This window comes from Antennarius striatus, chromosome 1, assembly GCF_040054535.1.
Source record: "Antennarius striatus isolate MH-2024 chromosome 1, ASM4005453v1, whole genome shotgun sequence".
Taxonomy (NCBI): Eukaryota; Metazoa; Chordata; class Actinopteri; order Lophiiformes; family Antennariidae; genus Antennarius; species Antennarius striatus.
Genome location: NC_090776.1, coordinates 9,954,348 through 9,974,185, shown reverse-complemented (window position 1 = coordinate 9,974,185; position 19,838 = coordinate 9,954,348). Strand labels below are relative to the sequence as shown.

The window sequence follows — 19,838 nt, the reverse complement described above, 5'->3', positions numbered from 1 at the left end:
TTCACCCATTCACACATGCATTCACTCCTTATGACCCAATGATCTACCCACAAAGGGAAATTTAGGGTTCAGTGCCCCATTTGAACATCACTCCGTCTTCAACTTACGGTCTCAGTTGCTATCGGGGGCGGGTTGGGGAATGGCTGTGGTGGTGGTCACGTACCTGGAGGGATCTTACAGACTGTAGCAGGGTGCCAGCCATAACGCTGGTTACAGTTGGGACTCTGGACAAAGATAGCGCTATCACTGAGACATTCAGCAAACACTTCCCCACCGATGTAATATAGCCGCACTCCACGGCCTGTGGAAAACAGACAGAATCATGGACTCAGATGATGTCACAATGAAGACACTGATGGTGTCTTCACAGGTGTGAAAAAACATATGGGTCATTCCATCGGATTCGTGCAAATTGCTGTCCCACAATAAAAAAACCTACTTAACAATTCAGAATTCAGACTTTCAATCTTTATAAAGACTATGTTGTGATCTAGTTAAACACAGCGCTGTAACTAAATAGTAATTAAACTGAATATATACAAAATCATCATTTATGCTACCTTCCTAGGTACTTCCTATTGAGAAGTAGTTGTCCCAATCTCAAACCCCTACATTTCAATCCCTGAAAATAATACTTAAAAATGATTTTTTTTTCACGTTTTCCAATGGAAATTTCAAAATATGTTTGATTTATTTTAATTAGAATGTAAAAAATTTGGATTCACTTTGCTTTTTTTAAATTACAAAACATGCTTCAAATGTCACAACTGTCACACAAGTTGTTTTACCACGTGGGTGGAGCCTGGTTTTAGCCACATATCTGAATTTTTGGCCACTACGTCTTGGACTGGGGACCGGAGGGTCGGTGGTTCAAGACCCAGGAGTGTGAAGTGACAGTGGGATGTGTCAGTTCACCTCCCGAGCACTGCCAAGGCGCTCTTGAGCAAGGTGCCGTCCCTTTATAAGTTGCTCATTGGAGGTGCATCATGAAGGAGCTGTTATAGGTTATCATTTCAGTATATGAATAACTTAATTTTCTATATTTTTGTTCTTTTAAGTACAAAACACGTTAGATGTTCTAATGTCATGTTGCGGTAGATGTGCTGCTATGTTGAAGTAATTTAAAACAGTAAATGCCCTCATTTTATGGATTATAAACATTTGCGTTTATTTGCGTAAAATTCAAATTGTAAGGCAAGTTATGAGTTAATGTTAAACAATATGGTTGAGGGGATACAGTACAACTTTGCAAACATAATCATGTGGTCACGACCAAACAGTACAGTCACAACCATAACGGGAGTGTTTTGTAAATTAAGACCATAGTCATTAAATTAAATTATAGAATAAATATTAGCTAAAGGTGCATTCAATGTAATAACTAATTAACTCTGAGACCTTTAAGATTACTGGATTTTTACAAAAAAAAAATTCATTTAAACGTGGATGAGTCTTGGAAAATAAACTTTGAAATTTGTTTAAAAATATATTTGAAGTGATTTGATTGTAAAACCCTTAATAAATTTATAAAAATATTCTTTAGAGGGTGTATGGACACACAATTTTAACAAATTAATATAATAGTTTTTATTGCAGTGCGTTGCTGTGTTACAGTAGTGACACATTTCAGTTGCGGGAAAACATTTCAAGAACAGGCAAGGCATTAATATATTAAATTTGACTGCGCCTTTTCTAGATTTGCACCGTAGAAACATGGCACAATTTATGTATGGACAAGGGTTTTGAAAAAAACAACAACACTTTTTGTGTGTCCTACCGATGTGCCGACGTGTCAGCTCCACAGCCGCATTGCGGTTCACGTTAGACAACAGACCGAGACAGAAGCGCTCCGAGTTGGAGGGATCCGTGAAGCCATCCACTGTCAGTGAGGGCTGCGAGGCGTGGAAAGTCTCTCCCACACGCTGGTTCAACTCATAGTAGGAAATCGAACACCAGAATGCTGGCTCGCAGTACGTTACCGGCTGAAGGTCTGACCCAGAAAGAAAGGAAAGATACCGTTTGTTGTCTTTAAACCAAAATGAAAAGCAGGCAGGGGGGGAGAAGCCAACGAATGTTCAGCACAACTCTAGTACAGCAGTGGAAATATTCACATCAATCAAACTATTTGATGTTTGGAATCAAGTAGAAAGAAAAAAATGGACAGTTTACAGGATATCCGGGTCAAAGTTAATACGAAAACCCAAAAAAATAAAGTCCAGAAGACAGGAAAGAAACGAAGAGCAACATCAAGGAGAAATATAGAAAATGTGGAGAGAAGGAGTAGAGGTGGATGCAGATGGAGAAGAAAAACAATAAGAAATAAAATATTTGCTTGAACTTGCATCACAAAACTTCCACCCGATATGGTTTCACATTTAGCAAATACAATGTGGAAAACCAATTGAGCCTGGTACGATTCTGGAAAAACGGTCAAATGACAGGGTTATCCATTATTATTTTCAGTAACTTCTACTGCTTCAGGTCACTCTGCTATTTTTCTTCTCTCTCCTTGGCTTTAAAGTCCAGAACAGACAGCAGGATGAATGTTTGTTATTCTTTTCTGACCAGTAGCTTTCTGGCCAAGACTGCTGGTGTTTTCCTGTCCTGATAGAATAAATATAGTATTTTACTGTTGATGTTAGCGTGGGATGAATGGTGTGTAGACCTCTGAAACGCGTCACACACATGACAAAGGCAAGACAAAGGCTTCTTTCATTACCTGGTTTCCTTTTACAAAAAATGGAGTTAAATCAAAGAGAATTCCCACGAGGAACATACACAATGGACACATTTGTCTGTAAGAGAAGGCAAATAGAGACTACACTAACATGTAAAAGGCACGCACACAGACACACAGGACTTACCTAAATTGCTGTGAGTAGGTGAAACGGGATTGGGCGACAGGTTTGGGGAGCTTGTGTCCATGCTGTGGGTCATCTGGTGATCGCTGGTCTCTCCATCTTCACTGAGGTAGCCTGGTGGCGGAGTTTCTGAGAGACCCACCACAAAACAAAGAAACACAAACCACAGCCCATCACATTAATGGCAAAGATCTGTCATCTATAGATCAGGTGTAAATCACTATGGGCATATAGGATCTAATTAATTGACAAAAACGGCCACAAAACTAGGATCACAGACAGCAAAACCTCAGATTTTTCATAGTTCTCTGCATCACTCTTTCCTCATGTTTTTTTGCTCAGACATCAGATTAATTTCTCTTCCCTGAGGTAACAATTGCTGACGTGCCTGGATTGACTGCAAGAATGCATAACTGTGGCACCAGACACCAATCAATATGCACGTCTCTGATGCAACTGATTTGATAATAGGAGAACTGTAATGAGGAATTTAAACTCAAGGTCATCTAGACCTTACTTTCTTTTGACAAATAACTCCTGAAGAGACACTATGCTACAACAGGACACTGTGTGGAATTCAGTGTGAGTGGTGTTTGAAGGCATGCTGGTACCTGGTATGTAGTTGCTCTGGGGCTCAATGCCAGCAGGGAAGTTGGTATTTTCAGGGATTGAATGGCTGTAGTCATCCAGGGGCGGGAACTCACTGGGGATTTCTGTGTGTCTGGGTACCAGCACAGGTGGAAGCACTGTGTAATGGAAATAAAGACACAGATATATATTATATGTATTAAAAATCATACAACGAAACACCGGAGTAGGATGGAATGTGCAGTAAAAGCCTGTCTATACTCTTCAGATAAAACATGTCCATAAACATAAGCATGGAAAAAGCAGACAGAGACCCTGATAGCAACGTGAATTTCTGGGAAAAAGTTGTTCAAAATTCACCCAACAGCTATGACAGACTGCACCTGGGAGTTTAAAAAAAACAAAAAACAACAACATCCCAAGTGTTCATACCTGGTGTCTCCACTCTCTGGTAGTGGTATGGGTTGACACACACTTCATCCTTCTTGGTGTGAAAAGCATACTCGCACATTTCCACTGCCCGCAATTCATGATGGGACTGCAGGTCGGGCCAGCGCCAAAGACGGCAGTAGATGACATGGGGCAGACCTTTCCTGTGTGAAACCTGCAGACGGCCATCCAGAGACCTGCAGGCAGGAGGAGACAAGTCAGGGGGGCTTGTCAAGGATTCTTTTTGAAATCCTGGTTATATTTCGCTGAAAGAAAGTGTTAACTGTGGTGATGTTTTCACGACATGAATGATATTACCATTCTACAAGTTCTGATCAGCTTATAGACTGAACGTTGGTCCAGTCTTTGAAACTAAAGCATTTCACATTAGAACTGATGGTGACATTTTAAAACCCAATTGCTTTGACTACAAAGTGTTGACATCATGCAGGAATACAAAATTTGTTTGCCAATTAAAAAAATTCTTTAAATTAATTTTACAAGATATTTAAGTTGGTTCTCATACAAAAATAACCTTAACACCTGGCCATTTTCAGTTGTGGTGTGTACTGTAAGGTCGTGACCTTATTTCTTACTGGCAGGGTCTTGGCTGTGTGAACAGGGCATGTTGTTTAAAAATGATCAACCTGCAATGATGTCACAGTTTGTAGGATGGAAATTTCATTGTGATGCATAACATGTGGAATTATCTGCTTAACAATACCGTTGACAGGATGAGGACTTTGGCTGCCAGACAATAAAAAGCAGCCTTTTGATGCTGCAGACTATTGTAGTTATGATGAAGTAGGCCACATGTGTCAAACTCACTGTCCAGCTGAATCAAACAATCTATTTTACTGAGGAAAAAGTAGTTGTAATCTTGATAGTTTCATGGTAATTATAAAGCTGATAACTGCTTGTCAGTTATTAAATTAAAAAATTAAAATTAAAGCAGTCCAGAGAGAGTTGTGTCTTTTATGATGTATTGTGATAGTGTTTTGAATGTCTTACCACCTGTTGCGTTTTGAGTTAAGGGACATATTTTTGCAGATTCGTCCTGGTTTTGCTGAGTATGTTTAAAACATGGTGAGATTGCTAGATTCAGCCTTTTATTTTTGTGTTTTAAAACAGTGGTCTGTTTAAAGATGGTGAAAAAAATCTGAATTATCTAACAGCAATCTGTCTTTGACGCAAAACTTGTTTTTTGAACATAAAACCACACCATTAAGGCTGGAATCATGGAAAATCTTGAAATAGGGTCCAAGGAGGAGGATGGCAAAGCTTTGATTCTTGGTGTGGTCCTTTATTCATTTTTAAATTCTGCTTAGTGAACTTTACAGCGACCATGGAAGCCTACATATACTGCAGTCAGAAACAGTGAAAATACAAGCTGAAACTCAGACAGATTGATGTGAGCTCAAGGACTGTCTGGATCTTTTGTTCAAAAACTCTGACATCATTTATGAATAGATGCTAAATGACTGCATCCCTATTGTATTAGTGACACTGCCAGCATTTAACTTTTGGTAAAATAACAAAAAACAAACATCTGTAATAATTACTCTTTATCCACTAATGCTTTACTTAAATTAACATATCTGGCCAACCAACAAGACTAATCATGAAAATATGCTTTTCACTGATCTAACTTCCCCTAAATTGTGATTACACACCATGCACTCAAAGGCATAAGAGAAATCTCTTGTTCACTATGAATAAACACAAGATCATGTGTACATGTAATATAGACTCTCTTGCACACAACATCCTTATGATGAAAGTCAGGTACAGCAGGAAGAAATTAATCCTTTGTAGTTGTCTAATGATTAAAATGGTCAAAGAGAAATAAGTTGTCATCACACTTCAGTTTGAAGAGATTATAAACATACGTGATCCAGTAGCCACTCAAACAGAATTAAAGTTGCTTACCATAAAATTTTATTTTAGTCAATACCACACAGAAAAGCAGGCCTTTTCTTAATAAATATGTCAATTATAATAGAAATGATGTCCAATGTACACACTATGGTCACTACTAAATTCAATACGGGTAAGGACACCTTGTGAAAACAGACGTGACACATTCAGAAAACCTCAATAAATTTTAAACACATAAAGGATGCTTTTGCCCACCATGAGAGAAGACACTGAACAACATTGAGGTATTGGTAACACGGTGCAATCTAATTAGAGTAGATAAAAGGGAAAAAAATTAAGTTGCTATGCAACCAAGTACAAACCAAATGCCAAGTACATACCAAATAAAATGTTTGAAATGAAATGTGTCGTAGCATGTAACGATCTTAGGCAAATACTCACAGTTTGTGAGTCTACTTGTCCACTGCTCCTCTTTTCTATTGTAGTTTTTATTACATTGACATCTTGAAGCTATGCTGACATCTTGAAGTTTTTTTTTCCTTTAACTTCATTAACTATTTTTGTTGGTGGTTGATGTTACAGTGAATCAGGATTTTAATACAGTAATACTGCTGCAAGCTGTACGAAAACTCACTTCCAAACCAACTCCTTATACAATTTGGTTTCACAAGTCTTTGGACAAAACATAACAAGAGAACAAAGAAATGTAGCAGCTACACCATACTAAATCACAGTTATTAAAGACAATCATGGGAAATTAAAAGATAGCTCCAAAGAAACATGAAACAGTGATCAACACACAATCTACGGAATCATTTACAACAATAGAGCATTCTAACCCTCAAAGAGATACGACCCAAATTAGGCTTATTGCGGAGATCTGAATCACATAAATGGAAAAAAAATGTACAAGCCCTTGTGGATGTGTTAAGTCAGGAAAAGGGCTAAACTGATGCAAGTGCTCTGTGTGTTTGGTCCTTGCTGCTGTGTGGGTGTTTGGTGAGGCTAGACTGAGTGCGTGGGCTGAGACAGACATGAATAAAATGCAATGGCATTAACGGCTACTGATGCTCCTATAGCACTTAATGTCCTTCTCTTTGTTAAACCCCTTCCAATATGGTTTCAAAAAAGTGTTTCTGTATACAACAGAAAGTCTCCCAGGGAAGACAGAGTAAATCACTATGAAACCATCAGCACATACAGTATTTCTTTCGTGGGTGGCTCAGTCAAGCATGAACCAATGAGCAGCTGCTGTGCTTTAAGCTCCATTGGGGCAGCAGCAGTCCAGAAAAAAACCTACACAACTCTGCTCAAAGCCTCAACAGTAGGGTTGCAGCAGTTACCTGATACTGCGGATCATGGCGAAATTACTGGTGTTACTAAAACAAAGAAAGAATCTTACGTCTGATTCTCAGTTAATCTGCAAAGGGAGGAACCGCCGAGCACACAGCAAAGACAAAAAAGAGACGTTTGATAGATATGGCAGATCCCCAAACCTCCCACATACACGCACACAGATTTTTTCCCTTGAAGTTGTAGGTTCTTCTTCTAGCTCCTCACTGGCTCTTAAGTCTGCGCAAAGAAACTTTGCAAAGACACTTGTTTTTGTTCGTTTTGTAAGCTTGTGAATTTCAGATTGGTGGTAATGGATTCTGTGATGCTAGCCAGAGCGCCCCTGTAAGAAGGTAGCTATGAGACCGACCAACATGAATCAAGATTAACAGGTGTGGCAGAGAGAATCCGTTAATTTTCCAAAATCAAACATCATTCAGAATCAGATAATTGATAACAAAAAAAATTAAGTTATTAATTCTTTCTTTTGCAGCTCGGTATCAATTGACCTGTGGACCAGTTCCAGCCTGCAGCCCCAATGCTCTGCAATGCCGCACTGTTCAGTTTTCTCTTGGTTTATAGCATCACATCTAAATGCTTCTAGCACTGGCTGATGACACACTGCAGATCGAGGTATTTTATATTTACATTGGTAAATGTTTTGCCAGGTTCGAGATTCAAATTGAAACCACACTTTTGACTGTTTTATGAAGTTAACTGTGCAGGCTGGCTCATAGAAATAGACTTACTGATGCATTAATGAAAACGCACACTTCAATAGAATCCTTTCAGGCAGTTACATATGTATTTGCAGGGACCAATAAGCAGAACTGATTGTTTTTTTAGTTACCTGGCACTTGATGATCTGGAATCAATTGTAATTTGGAATGTTTCAGTTTCCAATAGACAAATCCATCCATCCATTTATCTTTAGCCACTTATTCGGGGCCGGGTCGCAGGGGCAACAGTCTAAAAGGGATGCCCATACTTCTCTTTCCCCCCAGATACCTCTTCCAGCTTCTCCAGAGGGATCCCGAGGTGTTCCCAGGTCAACAGAGAGACATAGTATCTCCAGCGTGTCCTACGTCTTCCCCGAGGTCTCCTCCCAATGGAACATACCCAGAACACCTTTCCTGTCGGTCATGATCCAAAGCTCATGACCATAGGGTAGAGTCAGAACGTAGACTGACCGGTAAATCTAGAGCTTCGTCTTATGACTCAGCTCCTTCACCTGGACAAACCTATAAAACAACTGCATCACTGCAGAGGCTTCGGTCAATCTCACGTTCCACCCTACCCTCACTTGTGAACAAGTGATAGAGTGAGGGAATAGACAGGGAATAGACAGAACCAGTGATAGAGATCAGCCCTGCCGAAGTCAATAAGCACTTGGAACAGGCCTAACTTTCTGTTGGCAATGCGAATCAAGCTCTGGCTTCGGTCATACAGGGACCCAAACCCCCTACTCCCAGAACACTCCCCACAAAAAATATCACGAGGGACAAGATCAGATGCTTTCTCCAGATCCACAAAACACATGTGGACTGGTTGGGCAAACTCCCATGAACCCTCAAACACTCGATGGAGAGTGTAGAGCTGGTCCAGTGTTCCGCAACCAGGATGAAAACCGCATTGTTCCTCCTGAATCCACAGTTCGACTATAGGTCTCATACTCTGCTCCAGTACCCTGGAATAGACTTTACCCAGGAGGCTCTGGAGTGTGATCCCCCTATAGTTGGAACACACCCTCCGATCCCTCTTCTGGGCTTGCGCTAGCCATTCGCCACTTCGCCATAGGCGAAGTAAATACCAGATTGGCTACAAGGTTTTTAGACTGTGTAGCCACAGTGGCGTTCTTATTTTTACGGAAAAAAGGCTAAAACTTAAACTTTTTCGCTCACTAGCGCTAGGGCCACTACTGCCGCTAACGAGCGGCGCTAGCGGTGTACGACATTGGTGTACGGATTGGTGTACGACAAGGCGAGGACGATCGATCAAAAGAATTCAGTGTTTTATAGTAGAGTTTGTGTTAAAATCCTCATTAATAAACAAATGGTGAATGCTGAGAGGCATTCACTACAGACCGATCAGAAGGTAAATGAAAGATATTGTCAATACTTGTCTTAGACTTTTGTTCCCTATGACCGGCAGGAATAACCAGCAATGCATGTAAATATGTATTCACCTTGCTTGTTATTTTTCATGCCTTTTTAAATTGAAATGAAAAATCATGTTATTGAATTAAAAAAAAAAAAAAACTATGGCATACCAATGGCGTTGGTGGTGGTCAAAGTTAAAATGTATTCAAGTCTCAGTAAAACAAGTAAACATTGAGTAATATTTTGTATGACTATCTTCACAGAGTGAATGCAAGTTTTCAATTGTTGAATATCACATTCACACCTGCATAAAGTAGGATAGAAATACAGATAGTTAAGCTTGAACTGTTGACTTTAGTGTATTTTTGTAGGTAAACTGAACAGAAGATTTTGCCCTCCGAATGAAGGAAAACGACCCCATTTTCTAAAAAATTTCCCGGGGGAGGCCCCCCAGACCCCCCCAACGCCCCCCGCAACGAGCGTCGGTCGTCCACGTGCTGCACCGCTATCTTGGACACACAGTGTAGCTTTTTGTGGCTTGCTCAATTCTTTTACACTGAGCCACAGTGGCTTAGTCATACTAGCTCCTAGTGCAAGCCCAGCTCTTTTTGAAAAGAGGGACCACCGCCCTAGTCCCCAGCTTACCTCCGGAGCACTGCCGAGGCACCCTTGAACAACGCACCGTCCCCCTCCACAAGTTCCTCATTTTGGGCGCACCAGGAAGGAGCTGCCCCCCACTCTAACTCCCATTGCATGCCCAAAGGACCTGTGTGTGTGTGTGTGTGTGTGTGTGTGTGTGTGTGTGTTACAGGGGCCTGTACACCCTAAGATGTATGCATGTGTTTGATGAATTACTAACTAGAGTGTGCTCTTAATTTCTCCTTCAGGGATCAGACTAGTATACAAAATTTAAAAAAAATTATGATTTTCAAAGCCACCAGACCTATTTAACAAAAACAACAGTGACTGGTTTACGTCAGCTTGATGAGAGACAACATCAGTTACCAGGGATGAAGTCATTGATTATGCAACACACAATTAATAAAAAGCTTCATGTAGTACAATATCAGTTCTGTGCCTCTGCATTTCATGTATTTCACAATGCTAGATTTAAATACACCTAACTTAGACCAAGTATTCATATTCCACCACTGTAATGCCAATAAAAACACATTTCAACAATTAGATAGTAAATGGTTTTGCTAAGTGTCATGTTGGCTAGTCTCATCAATAGCTAATAAATTCTAAAAATAAACAAAAATATAATTAACGGCATTGTTCACATCAAACATATGGACTTAAGACAGGTTTAGACAGACACTACACCCTTCTCAATCTAAATTCTTCACTTCATCAAAGGGATTTATGATGCCACATTGCATGAGACTTGTTGAGAAACACCCTCCTCACAATAAAACTGCATACACAGCCATCAAGCAACAGCCTGTTTAGAAGAAGAGCCAATAGCTCCAGTTAACCAAGCCCAGGATCTTGTGAAAAACAGATGAAAAACTGGGTGCATCGGCTCTGTAGGAAAGGAAAGCATTTCTGCGTCTGTGTGTACGTGTGTACGTGTGTGTGTGTGTGTGTGTGTGTGTGTGTGTGTGTGTGTGTGTGTGTGTGTGTGCGCGCGCGATGTCTTCGAATGAAAAAATAAAGAAGTTCTCAGTTTGGAAAAGCTGATTCTTCCAGGATTGAGACTTTTCAATACCGGTAATTATAAAACTGCTTCATTTACAAAACAAATATACATAGAATGGCTCGAAATTAACTTTTTTTCTTGGTAGCACTGGTGCTCCCAAATTTTGAAGTTAGTAGCACCAGCAAAGACTTTAGGAGCACCTACCCAAAAGTAAGGCAGTGATGGAGCAATAGAGACGCTCCGTCCATCTCCGTCCCGTGCCTCTCTCCCTCTTCCAGGAGAGCAGCCGCAGCTGCGCTCTCATTGTTTCCTGGCAGGACCGCAGGAGCGCAGTCCAGGCTCAGACTGTTTCGCGCACATTCTCCGGCAGGTCCACACTCACGTGTCCGCATCAAACAAACTGTCGCGGTAGTGCTTTCAAGGGTGCACACTCAGCACCTACGCATTTTCCCCACATCCACACAAAACTGTATGAGAGACTCTCACCTGAGGATGCTGCGTTGGTCTGCCTCCGGGTCATGGGCCAAACTAAGGCATTACCTGGGTGTGGCTTAAATAGCCCATTGTGGCACATTGTCAAGCCAGCCCGGTACCTGGACTGAACCATGTTTTATGTTGCCCCAAACTCCACAATGCCTTTAGTGAACATTCGTTTGCATTTTTCTCGGTCATTTTGCCCTCAGCTCGGACATCAGGATAATTCTGCGCAAAAGATCTGTGCTTTGTTTCATAGTGGCGCTTCATGTTACAACTTTTAATTCATGCTACGTGTTCAGACCATATGAGGTAAAATGGTTTTGAACTGCCTAACGGAGGAATAAACAAATTTCGTCCACTCATTGTTAACCAGCGGTTTTCCTCGTTAACCTCCCTTCGTTTGGAGCTATGCTGTCTCTCTTCCTCTATGCTCTACTGTAGCGGTAGACTCACAGTGGTGTCTCACCACAAGCGAGCTGTCTCACTTCCTGGTACCCTGACAGCAGTGTAGACAAACGATCTGATTGGCTGAACTGAGTGGCGCTATTATCGTATTAACTGGAGGAGCAGTGCCCGCCGTCTGTAGCCACAAACTGCAAGTAAAAATGCGCCAAGAAAATCTACTCTCGTGAATTTATCATGGAGTGGTCACGGGTCCGGACAGAACCATCCGGATCCGGACTGCGGTCCGCCATTTGGTGACTCTTGTTCTTTGGAGAGAGAGAAAGAGCGAGAGAGAAGAGGAAAAAATGGCGCACCAGATTTTTTTCCCTAGTCGCACCAGTGCTCCCAAATATATTTAATAGTCACACTGATAAAAATTTGGGCGCATATGTGACCAAAATGTTCACAATTTCGAGCCCTGCATAGACAAAAAAAAAACCCCCATTTCAGCCCAATAAATCTCATAAAATGCTGAGACAAGTGTTTTTCTCATGTTACATGACAGTGTACACAGTTACACTATTACATGTCGCAGTGATTTAAAGTCATCAGAAAATATCAGGAAGACAATTAAAAACATGAAATTGCAATTTTTTTTAAAGCCATAAAGCTTTGTTTCCGAAACAAATTATACAATTTTGTTTGAAAGTATATAATGACAACCAATGTCTGGTTAGAAGTAGCAAATATTTAGCATTTGTTCTTCATCATTAAAAGCCGTCTCGTACACTTCATTCTTGTCAGACCTTCTATATACGGTAAATGTAACATAGGCGTAATGGCAGGTCTGTGTTGTTAGGCCGGTAGGAACAGAAAAAAAGTGTCTGTAAATGCATAGCGGGAAGGCAGGACAGAGATACAATGTTTTATCCACATATTGTAAGTGCTGCTCATCACTAGTCAGCACTTAACTCAAAAGAACAATATAAATCAAAGTTTTCTTTGAATTTGGGAGACAACAACAAATCCAGCAGCTCCTAACCCTTTGAGAATAATAACAAGCTAAGCCGCCAAGGAACAAGGAAGGGAAATGATTGTCATTTCCAGGTTAATCCATTCTTTAAAAAGCACTGCTTGACACATATTTCAGACATTCACTGGACTTTGATGTAAACAATAAAGTTCATTATTTTTATGCTACAAATATATTTGTAGTAAATATTTGTAGCATAACTATCATAATCACAATTTCCCCACAAATTTCCCCACTTCCCCACTGAAATCACAAATTTCCCCACTGTGGGACAATAAAGGATTATTATTATTATTAATTATAATCTGTCAAAAGGGTAAGCAATTGCTATCTTTTAAAAACTACTTAGTACATGCAATACTGTACTTCCATTTCAGAGCAACTGCAGTCACAAACAAGGTCACAAAAATCCAGTGAAACCAAAACCCCCATTGTAAGCACAAATACACTCACAATGATGTGATGTGACTAAAATGAAAGGGACAGAATAATATAGATTTTTATTGCTGTGGAAAAATGTGCCAACATCATTATGTTCTATGACCTGAGGCTGGACCTGACCTTTACAGGAGTGCAATCTGCGCGCGCGCGCGCGCGCACACACACACACACACACACACACACACACACACACACACACACACACACACACACACACACACACACACACACACACACACACACACACACACACACACAATAGACTGAGATTAAATAACTACTTCTAAGACAGTCACAAACTCTATGTGCACATGTGTTTGAATGGCTGATGAAAGACTCACAGAGCAGACTGAGCTCCACTGAGCTGAGCACTGTTGGTGGGCTGGGGGTGGGGGTAGCAAAACAAACACTGAGGGGCATGCTCAGTTACACTCAGTTAACATGTACACTCCTTAGTGCATGTATTTGTGGCTCAGGTTGGCAATGGTCTGAGTAGTTCTGAACAAAACGCACACCCACCGGACTCAACCTTTTCACAGGAACATTTTACAACTTTCTGCTGATCTTCAAACAGGTAATATAACTCCACTCAAAAGAAGCCAGCAAACAATAAAAAAATCCAATTAAAAAAATAAAAATAAAATACATATATATGTAGGAATTTGTAGGAAGTGTTTGCAAGCGTATCTATACACATGACAGTCTGTCCTTTAAGAGCTCAGAGGGGGGCAGACGGGTAAAGAAAGGGTGGAGGGTCCTGCTTGAACAAAAGATCTGACAGTCTCAACAGCTCAGGGCAGCTCATAGTCTCTGTGACTGTGGCCCCTAGCAACCCCCCTTCCCTCCCATCCTCTCCGTCTGTCCCACTGTCCCACTATCCTAACTGCCCTGCAACCGTCTCTGCACTGACAGAGGGGTGAGGGTGGGAGTATGAGGGTCTGGAGCTGAAATGGCTTTTGTGGCTTTCATGAAGTCTGGCCAATCTGTTGAGTCACGGTCAGAGCTGTAGTCCAATATCAACATGTGAAGACAAATCACTGACTGGAGGATAGCCTGCAAAGAAGTGCTGGTATTAAAACTTCAAACGTGGCAACATCATCTACCTGTGAAATTAAATGGATTATTCAGCAAGGATTAGCGTGAAAAGATACACTAAATAGTATGCAAATGTGATTTAAATAAATCTTAAATATTATAGAAATAACAACTTACAGCAGTCAACTAAACCAACTGCTAGTTATTTTAGAGAGACAATTTAAGTGTCATTGAACGCTATCTGCTATATTAACAAATACATACAGTGGCTTGCAAAAGTATTCAAATGTGAGACCAAATGACATACAGGGGCACTATTTGTCATTTTCATCAGGGAACTTCTGGAGCCATTTAGCTGAGCTGAGAGAACAGTTTTTTATTTCTTAACACAATCTAAAATGTTGAATAAATTTGGTTCCACTTCACGATTGTGTCTCACATGTTGTTGATTCTTGAAAAATATTTTCAGTTTGTTATCTTTAAGTTTGAAGCCTGAAATGTGGCAAAATGTCAAAAAAAATTCTTGGGGGGGCTGAATACTTTCGCAAGCCACTGTACATACATGTACAAACATACCATCTTGTCTGCCTGACAAATTTTTTCAAAAAGAAAATAAGATTTAAAATTCTTGAATAAAAAAATCACAGAACTAATGCAGAAGTGCGTCCAAGAAAAACCCGACAGTAATTGTAAAACCATTCCTAAGCCAAAGATGAATGGGTCAGTGATTCATGTTGTGAAGAGGCAGAAGCTACACAACCCTCTCAGGGTTCTATCAGCTATGCTGAGTTTCTTAAATCTTGTACTATCTGAGACAGAGGCAATGTTGACACTTGTGCTATTAAATTTGATGGTGTTTAAATTATCCAAATATCACACTGTTGCATTTGTTGATAATTAACACTCTTTGACATACCTCAGTTTTCTGGTCCCTTTTTTTTTGTCTGTCAATGTTTTTCCCAAACAAATTGGCAAGTCAAAGCCAGCTTCCCCAGGTAGGTCTGGTGGATAGTTTTGTACATCCTCGCTGATATTTAATTTGGTTGGGAGGATATGGGTTTAGCATGTACAGGGATGGCAACAGGAAGACATTTTTTCAGCTGAACCAATGTTGAACCAATGATTGGAGCTTTCCAGTACTTTAAAACTGATTTTGAGGGGAATTTCTGATAACAAAACGCTAATCTTAAAATAAGCCGTAATGAAAAATAAAAGTTACTACAGTAATCCCTGACTTATTCAAGCTTCAAGATGCACGGCTTCACTACATTGCAGATTTTTAATAGGTAGTCACGTGATACTGTATGCACGTGCTATTGGCTGAAAACATGTGGGAAAAGGTAATACAGATATAAGGTGGCTTAATATCAGTATGGGGAGAGTTCATAAACTTTTAAATTACCGTAAATAATAGTTTGTTGCTATATCATGGAATTTCATTTTTCGTGGGTCATCCTGGAACGCATTAATCGCGAGTAACAAGGGATGACTGTACTTTGAAAATATATTCACTGCTTTTCCTCAATTATTTGCATTTGTTTTCATAAGAAGGCTTCTTCAATTCAGGAACTGTTGTCTAGCTATAGCTTATATTCATATTCACACAATTGACAGTTTAAAATTTGCACTTGCAGTTTGACAATTTCATCTTGTTTGCAGCAACTTCTGACCACTTCTGCTGATGAAATGTCATAACCATTCTCATTTATCAAAATCCTTTCATATTCATCCCATTGCCAATACAACAATCAACATGCTAAAGTTAGTTAATGTTGTGAAACTGAGTTGACACAATTGATCGATTTGAATTCAGATCAACAGAAAAGAGACACCTATACATGTCACTGTTGTTTTTAATTACCCTGACCCACACCATTGAAGTTCATGCATTATAACAGGGCAAGGAGACACGGCAATAACATAACTTATGAAGTGTTGCAAGATATCTACCTCATAAAAAACCTTAATTAATTTGGTCCATTTTAATAACAGATATTTCATCAATATGGGCCAGCAGCAATCAATGTGATTATATGAAGACTTGGTTAAGAGCACAAATCTGGGTTTAGGACTATATTCCAGCAATACTGCAACTCACACAGAGGAACACACACATCCCACATCTCTCTGGAAAAGTAATCAGACTTTTCTTACAAAGGGGGCAGGGATGAAGGAAGAAAACCAAGAATAGAATGTGACAGAAAAGTAAAACTGGCCCACAAGTGATATCATGGTTCTTGGTGTTCTGGGTCCAGTGAAGAGCTAATGTGAAACAAGAAACCAGCACAAAGGTGACTGACAAGGCCGGAAGACAAATAACAGGATTGTGTAAAACTGTAGGTGGAGAGGGCAGACTGGGAACCATTAGTTTTACTGCTTATAGTTAATTAGCTGTTTTATGCTCACATAATACAATATCAAAAATCACACCAACCCATCAATCACCTTGCCAGCTTGGTCTGTTATTATAGATATTGATTCAGTGGAAGAGTCAATACTTCTACTGCTGGCTCAGAGGCAGAACAACAATGGCCCTTCGATTACACCTCAGTAAGGGTGAGGTGAACAGTTATCAGTTCTGCTTGAAAAATCTGCGTAAGAGAAGTGAGTAGTTGATATTTTATAATTTTTTCAAAAAAAGAGAAAAAAACAGGGATACTACCCAGTGGCACTGAGTTTATTGGATGTCTTACAAACTACACAGAAGTTGCTTGGTATCTGACAATGTGTGTAGTTGTGTGTAGTTGTAGTTGTTTCACATAAAATCACAATGTTAATCCTTAAATGCCCCAGCAAAACCAGAAACATACATACACCCCCGTATCTGTTTCACTTAATTTGCTTACTGATATTAATCATGTACAAGTTTTTGGTTATGAAAAACAAAGCTAAATTATCAAAGTACAACCTTTTGCCTTAACATATCATTGAGGTGCGAATGCTAAATGTAATGACCATATCATACATACATACAGCAAAGTATATTTATGCTTGGACTGGTTGGACAACGAAGGCCAGTGACCAGGTTGATTTTCATGGCACCACGATGTAACCACTATTTGGTCAATCAGGGTTGACCAAAAATTTCACTTGGGGGACAAAAACAGAAAAAAGCTAAAAATAAGCCAATATGTGCTGTCATACAGTCTTTGCCCCATGAGAAAAGGGCTGAGGTCTAAAGGTGATTGAGCACATTAGATAATAGCCTAACAATAACAATAACCAGGAGCTTTATTAAATCATCTGAATCTGTTACCTACTGTATAATAACAGTACCATTTGGAAAACAACAAATACTGAATGATATTTTAGTTTAGTTAAAGCATGTTAGTGTCATGTTACACAGGGAGTGCAGAATTATTAGGCAAGTTGTATTTTTGAGGATTAACTTTATTATTGAACAACAACCATTTTCTTAATGAACCCCAAAGACTCATTAATATCAAAGCTGAATACTTTTGGAAGTTGGAGTGGGGATTTTTTAGTTTTAGCTATTTTAGGAGGATATCTGTGTGTGCAGGTGACTATTACTCTGCATAATTATTAGGCAACCTGGGCTTGCACTAGGAGCTAGTATGACTAAGCCACTGTGGCTCAGTGTAAAAGAATTGAGCAAGCCACTAAAACCACACTCTGTGTCAAAGACAGTGGCGCACGGGCGGACGACAAACGCTCGTCGCGGGGGTCGTTGGGGGGTCCGGGGGGCCTCCCCTGGGAAATTTTTTAGAAAATGGGGTTTACCTACAAAAATACACTAAAGTCAACAGTTCAAGCTGAACTATCTTTATTTCTGTCCTACTTTATGCAGGTATGAATATGAGATTCAACAATTGAAAACTTCCATTCACTATGTGAAGATAGTCATGCAAAATATTACTCAATGATTACTTGTAAGTTTTACTTAGTCTAGAAGAAATTTCAACCTTGACCACCACCAACACCATTGGCATGCCATAGTTTGTTTTATTTTATTTTTGTTAATTCAATAACATGATTTTTCATTTCCATTTAACAAGGGATGGAAAATAGCAAGCGAGGTTAATACACATTTACACGCATCGCTGGTTATTTCTGCCGGTGATAGGGAAAGTCTAAGACTACAAACAAGTATTGATAATATCTTTCATTTACCTTCTGATCGGTCTGTCACCACTCCTCCCCCCTCTCAGCATTCACCATTTGTTTATTAATGAGGACTTTAACACAAACTCTACTATAAAACACTGGATTCTTTTGATCAATCGTCCTCGCCTTGTCTTACACCAATTCGCGGGTTCAGCTTTGAAAAAAACAATATTTTTGTGTTTCATTGGACGAAAGGAGGTCATGACCCAGGTGCATATTTAATGATCTGGAGCGTTCGGGTCACTTCGGCTATTTCCGTCGGCATGCTTTGGCTAAATTCCGTCAGCGAAAAAGTTGTAAGTTTTAGCCTTTTTTCCGTAAAAATAAGAACGCCACTGTGGCTACACAGTCTAAAAACCTTGTAGCCAATCTGGAATTTACTTCGCCTATGGCGAAGTGGCGAATGGCTAGCGCAAGCCCAGGCAACTTCCTTTCCTTTGGCAAAATGGGTCAGAAGAGGGAGTTGACAGGCTCTGAAAAATCAAAAATAGTGAGATATATTGCAGAGGGATGCAGCACTCTTAAAATTGCCAAGCTTCTGATGCGTCATCATCGAACAATCAAGCGTTTCATTCAAAATAGTCAACAGGGTCGCAAGAGTGTGTGGAAAAACCAAGGCGCAAAATAACTGCCCATGAACTGAGAAAAGCCAAGCGTGCAGCTGCCAAGATGCCACTTGCCACCAGTTTTACCATATTTCAGAGCTGCAACATCACTGGAGTGCCCAAAAGCCCAAGGTGTGCAATACATGGCCAAGGTAAGAAAGGCTGATAAATAACCACCACTGAACAAGACACACAAAATGAAATGTTAAGACTGGACCAAGAAATATTCAAGACTGATTTTTCTAAGGTTTTATGGGCTGATGAAATGAGAATGAGTCTTGATGGGCCAGATGGAAGGGCCCGTGGCTGGATCAGTAAAGGGCAGAGAGCTCCAATCCGACTCAGAGGCCAGCAGTGTGGAGGTGGGGTACTGGTATGGGCTAGTATCATCAAAGATGAGCATGTGGGGCCTTTTCCGGTTGAGGATGGAGTCAAGCTAAACTCCCAGTCCTATTGCCAGTTTCTGGAGACACCTTCTTCAAGCAGTGGTACATGGAAGAAGTCCGTATCCTTCAAGAAAAAAGTGATTTTCATGCAGGACAATGCTTCATCACACGCATCTAAGTACAGTATTTTCCACACCATAAGGCACACTGGACTATAAGGCGCACCCTCAATAATTTGTTCGTTTTATAATTTATTTCATATATAAGGCGCACTGGATTATAAGGCGCACACGATAAAAAATAAATAAAATTTATTTGATAAACTGCAGCGGCTGTAGTTGTGCAATCCATCCACTAGAGCCGCGCTGCTCAGGCAGTCATTATTGCATTCATGACTTCTTGGCTACCTTTGAATGGCCCCTATTGGTATGTCAATAAGCCATTCTGAGCCTCATCACGGAAACCTGATCATTGATCATTTTGCCATCTTAAAAAGAACTCAACACGCATATTAAAAAACCTG

The 19,838-nt window shown here is 40.1% G+C and overlaps 1 protein-coding gene across 1 annotated transcript in view; it reads right to left on the bottom strand.

Annotated features, from left to right (window-relative positions):
• LOC137594267 (mothers against decapentaplegic homolog 3) overlaps window positions 1–19,838 on the bottom strand; it is a 40,143-nt gene that overhangs the window by 4,888 nt on the left and 15,417 nt on the right. Inside the window, exons 2-6 of the mRNA XM_068313642.1 lie at window positions 3,882–4,075; window positions 3,473–3,607; window positions 2,865–2,990; window positions 1,778–1,990; window positions 164–301 (exon numbers count right to left, since the gene is read on the bottom strand). Coding sequence (XP_068169743.1) covers window positions 164–301; window positions 1,778–1,990; window positions 2,865–2,990; window positions 3,473–3,607; window positions 3,882–4,075 — 806 coding nt within the window. The remainder of the gene's footprint in view (window positions 1–163; window positions 302–1,777; window positions 1,991–2,864; window positions 2,991–3,472; window positions 3,608–3,881; window positions 4,076–19,838) is intronic.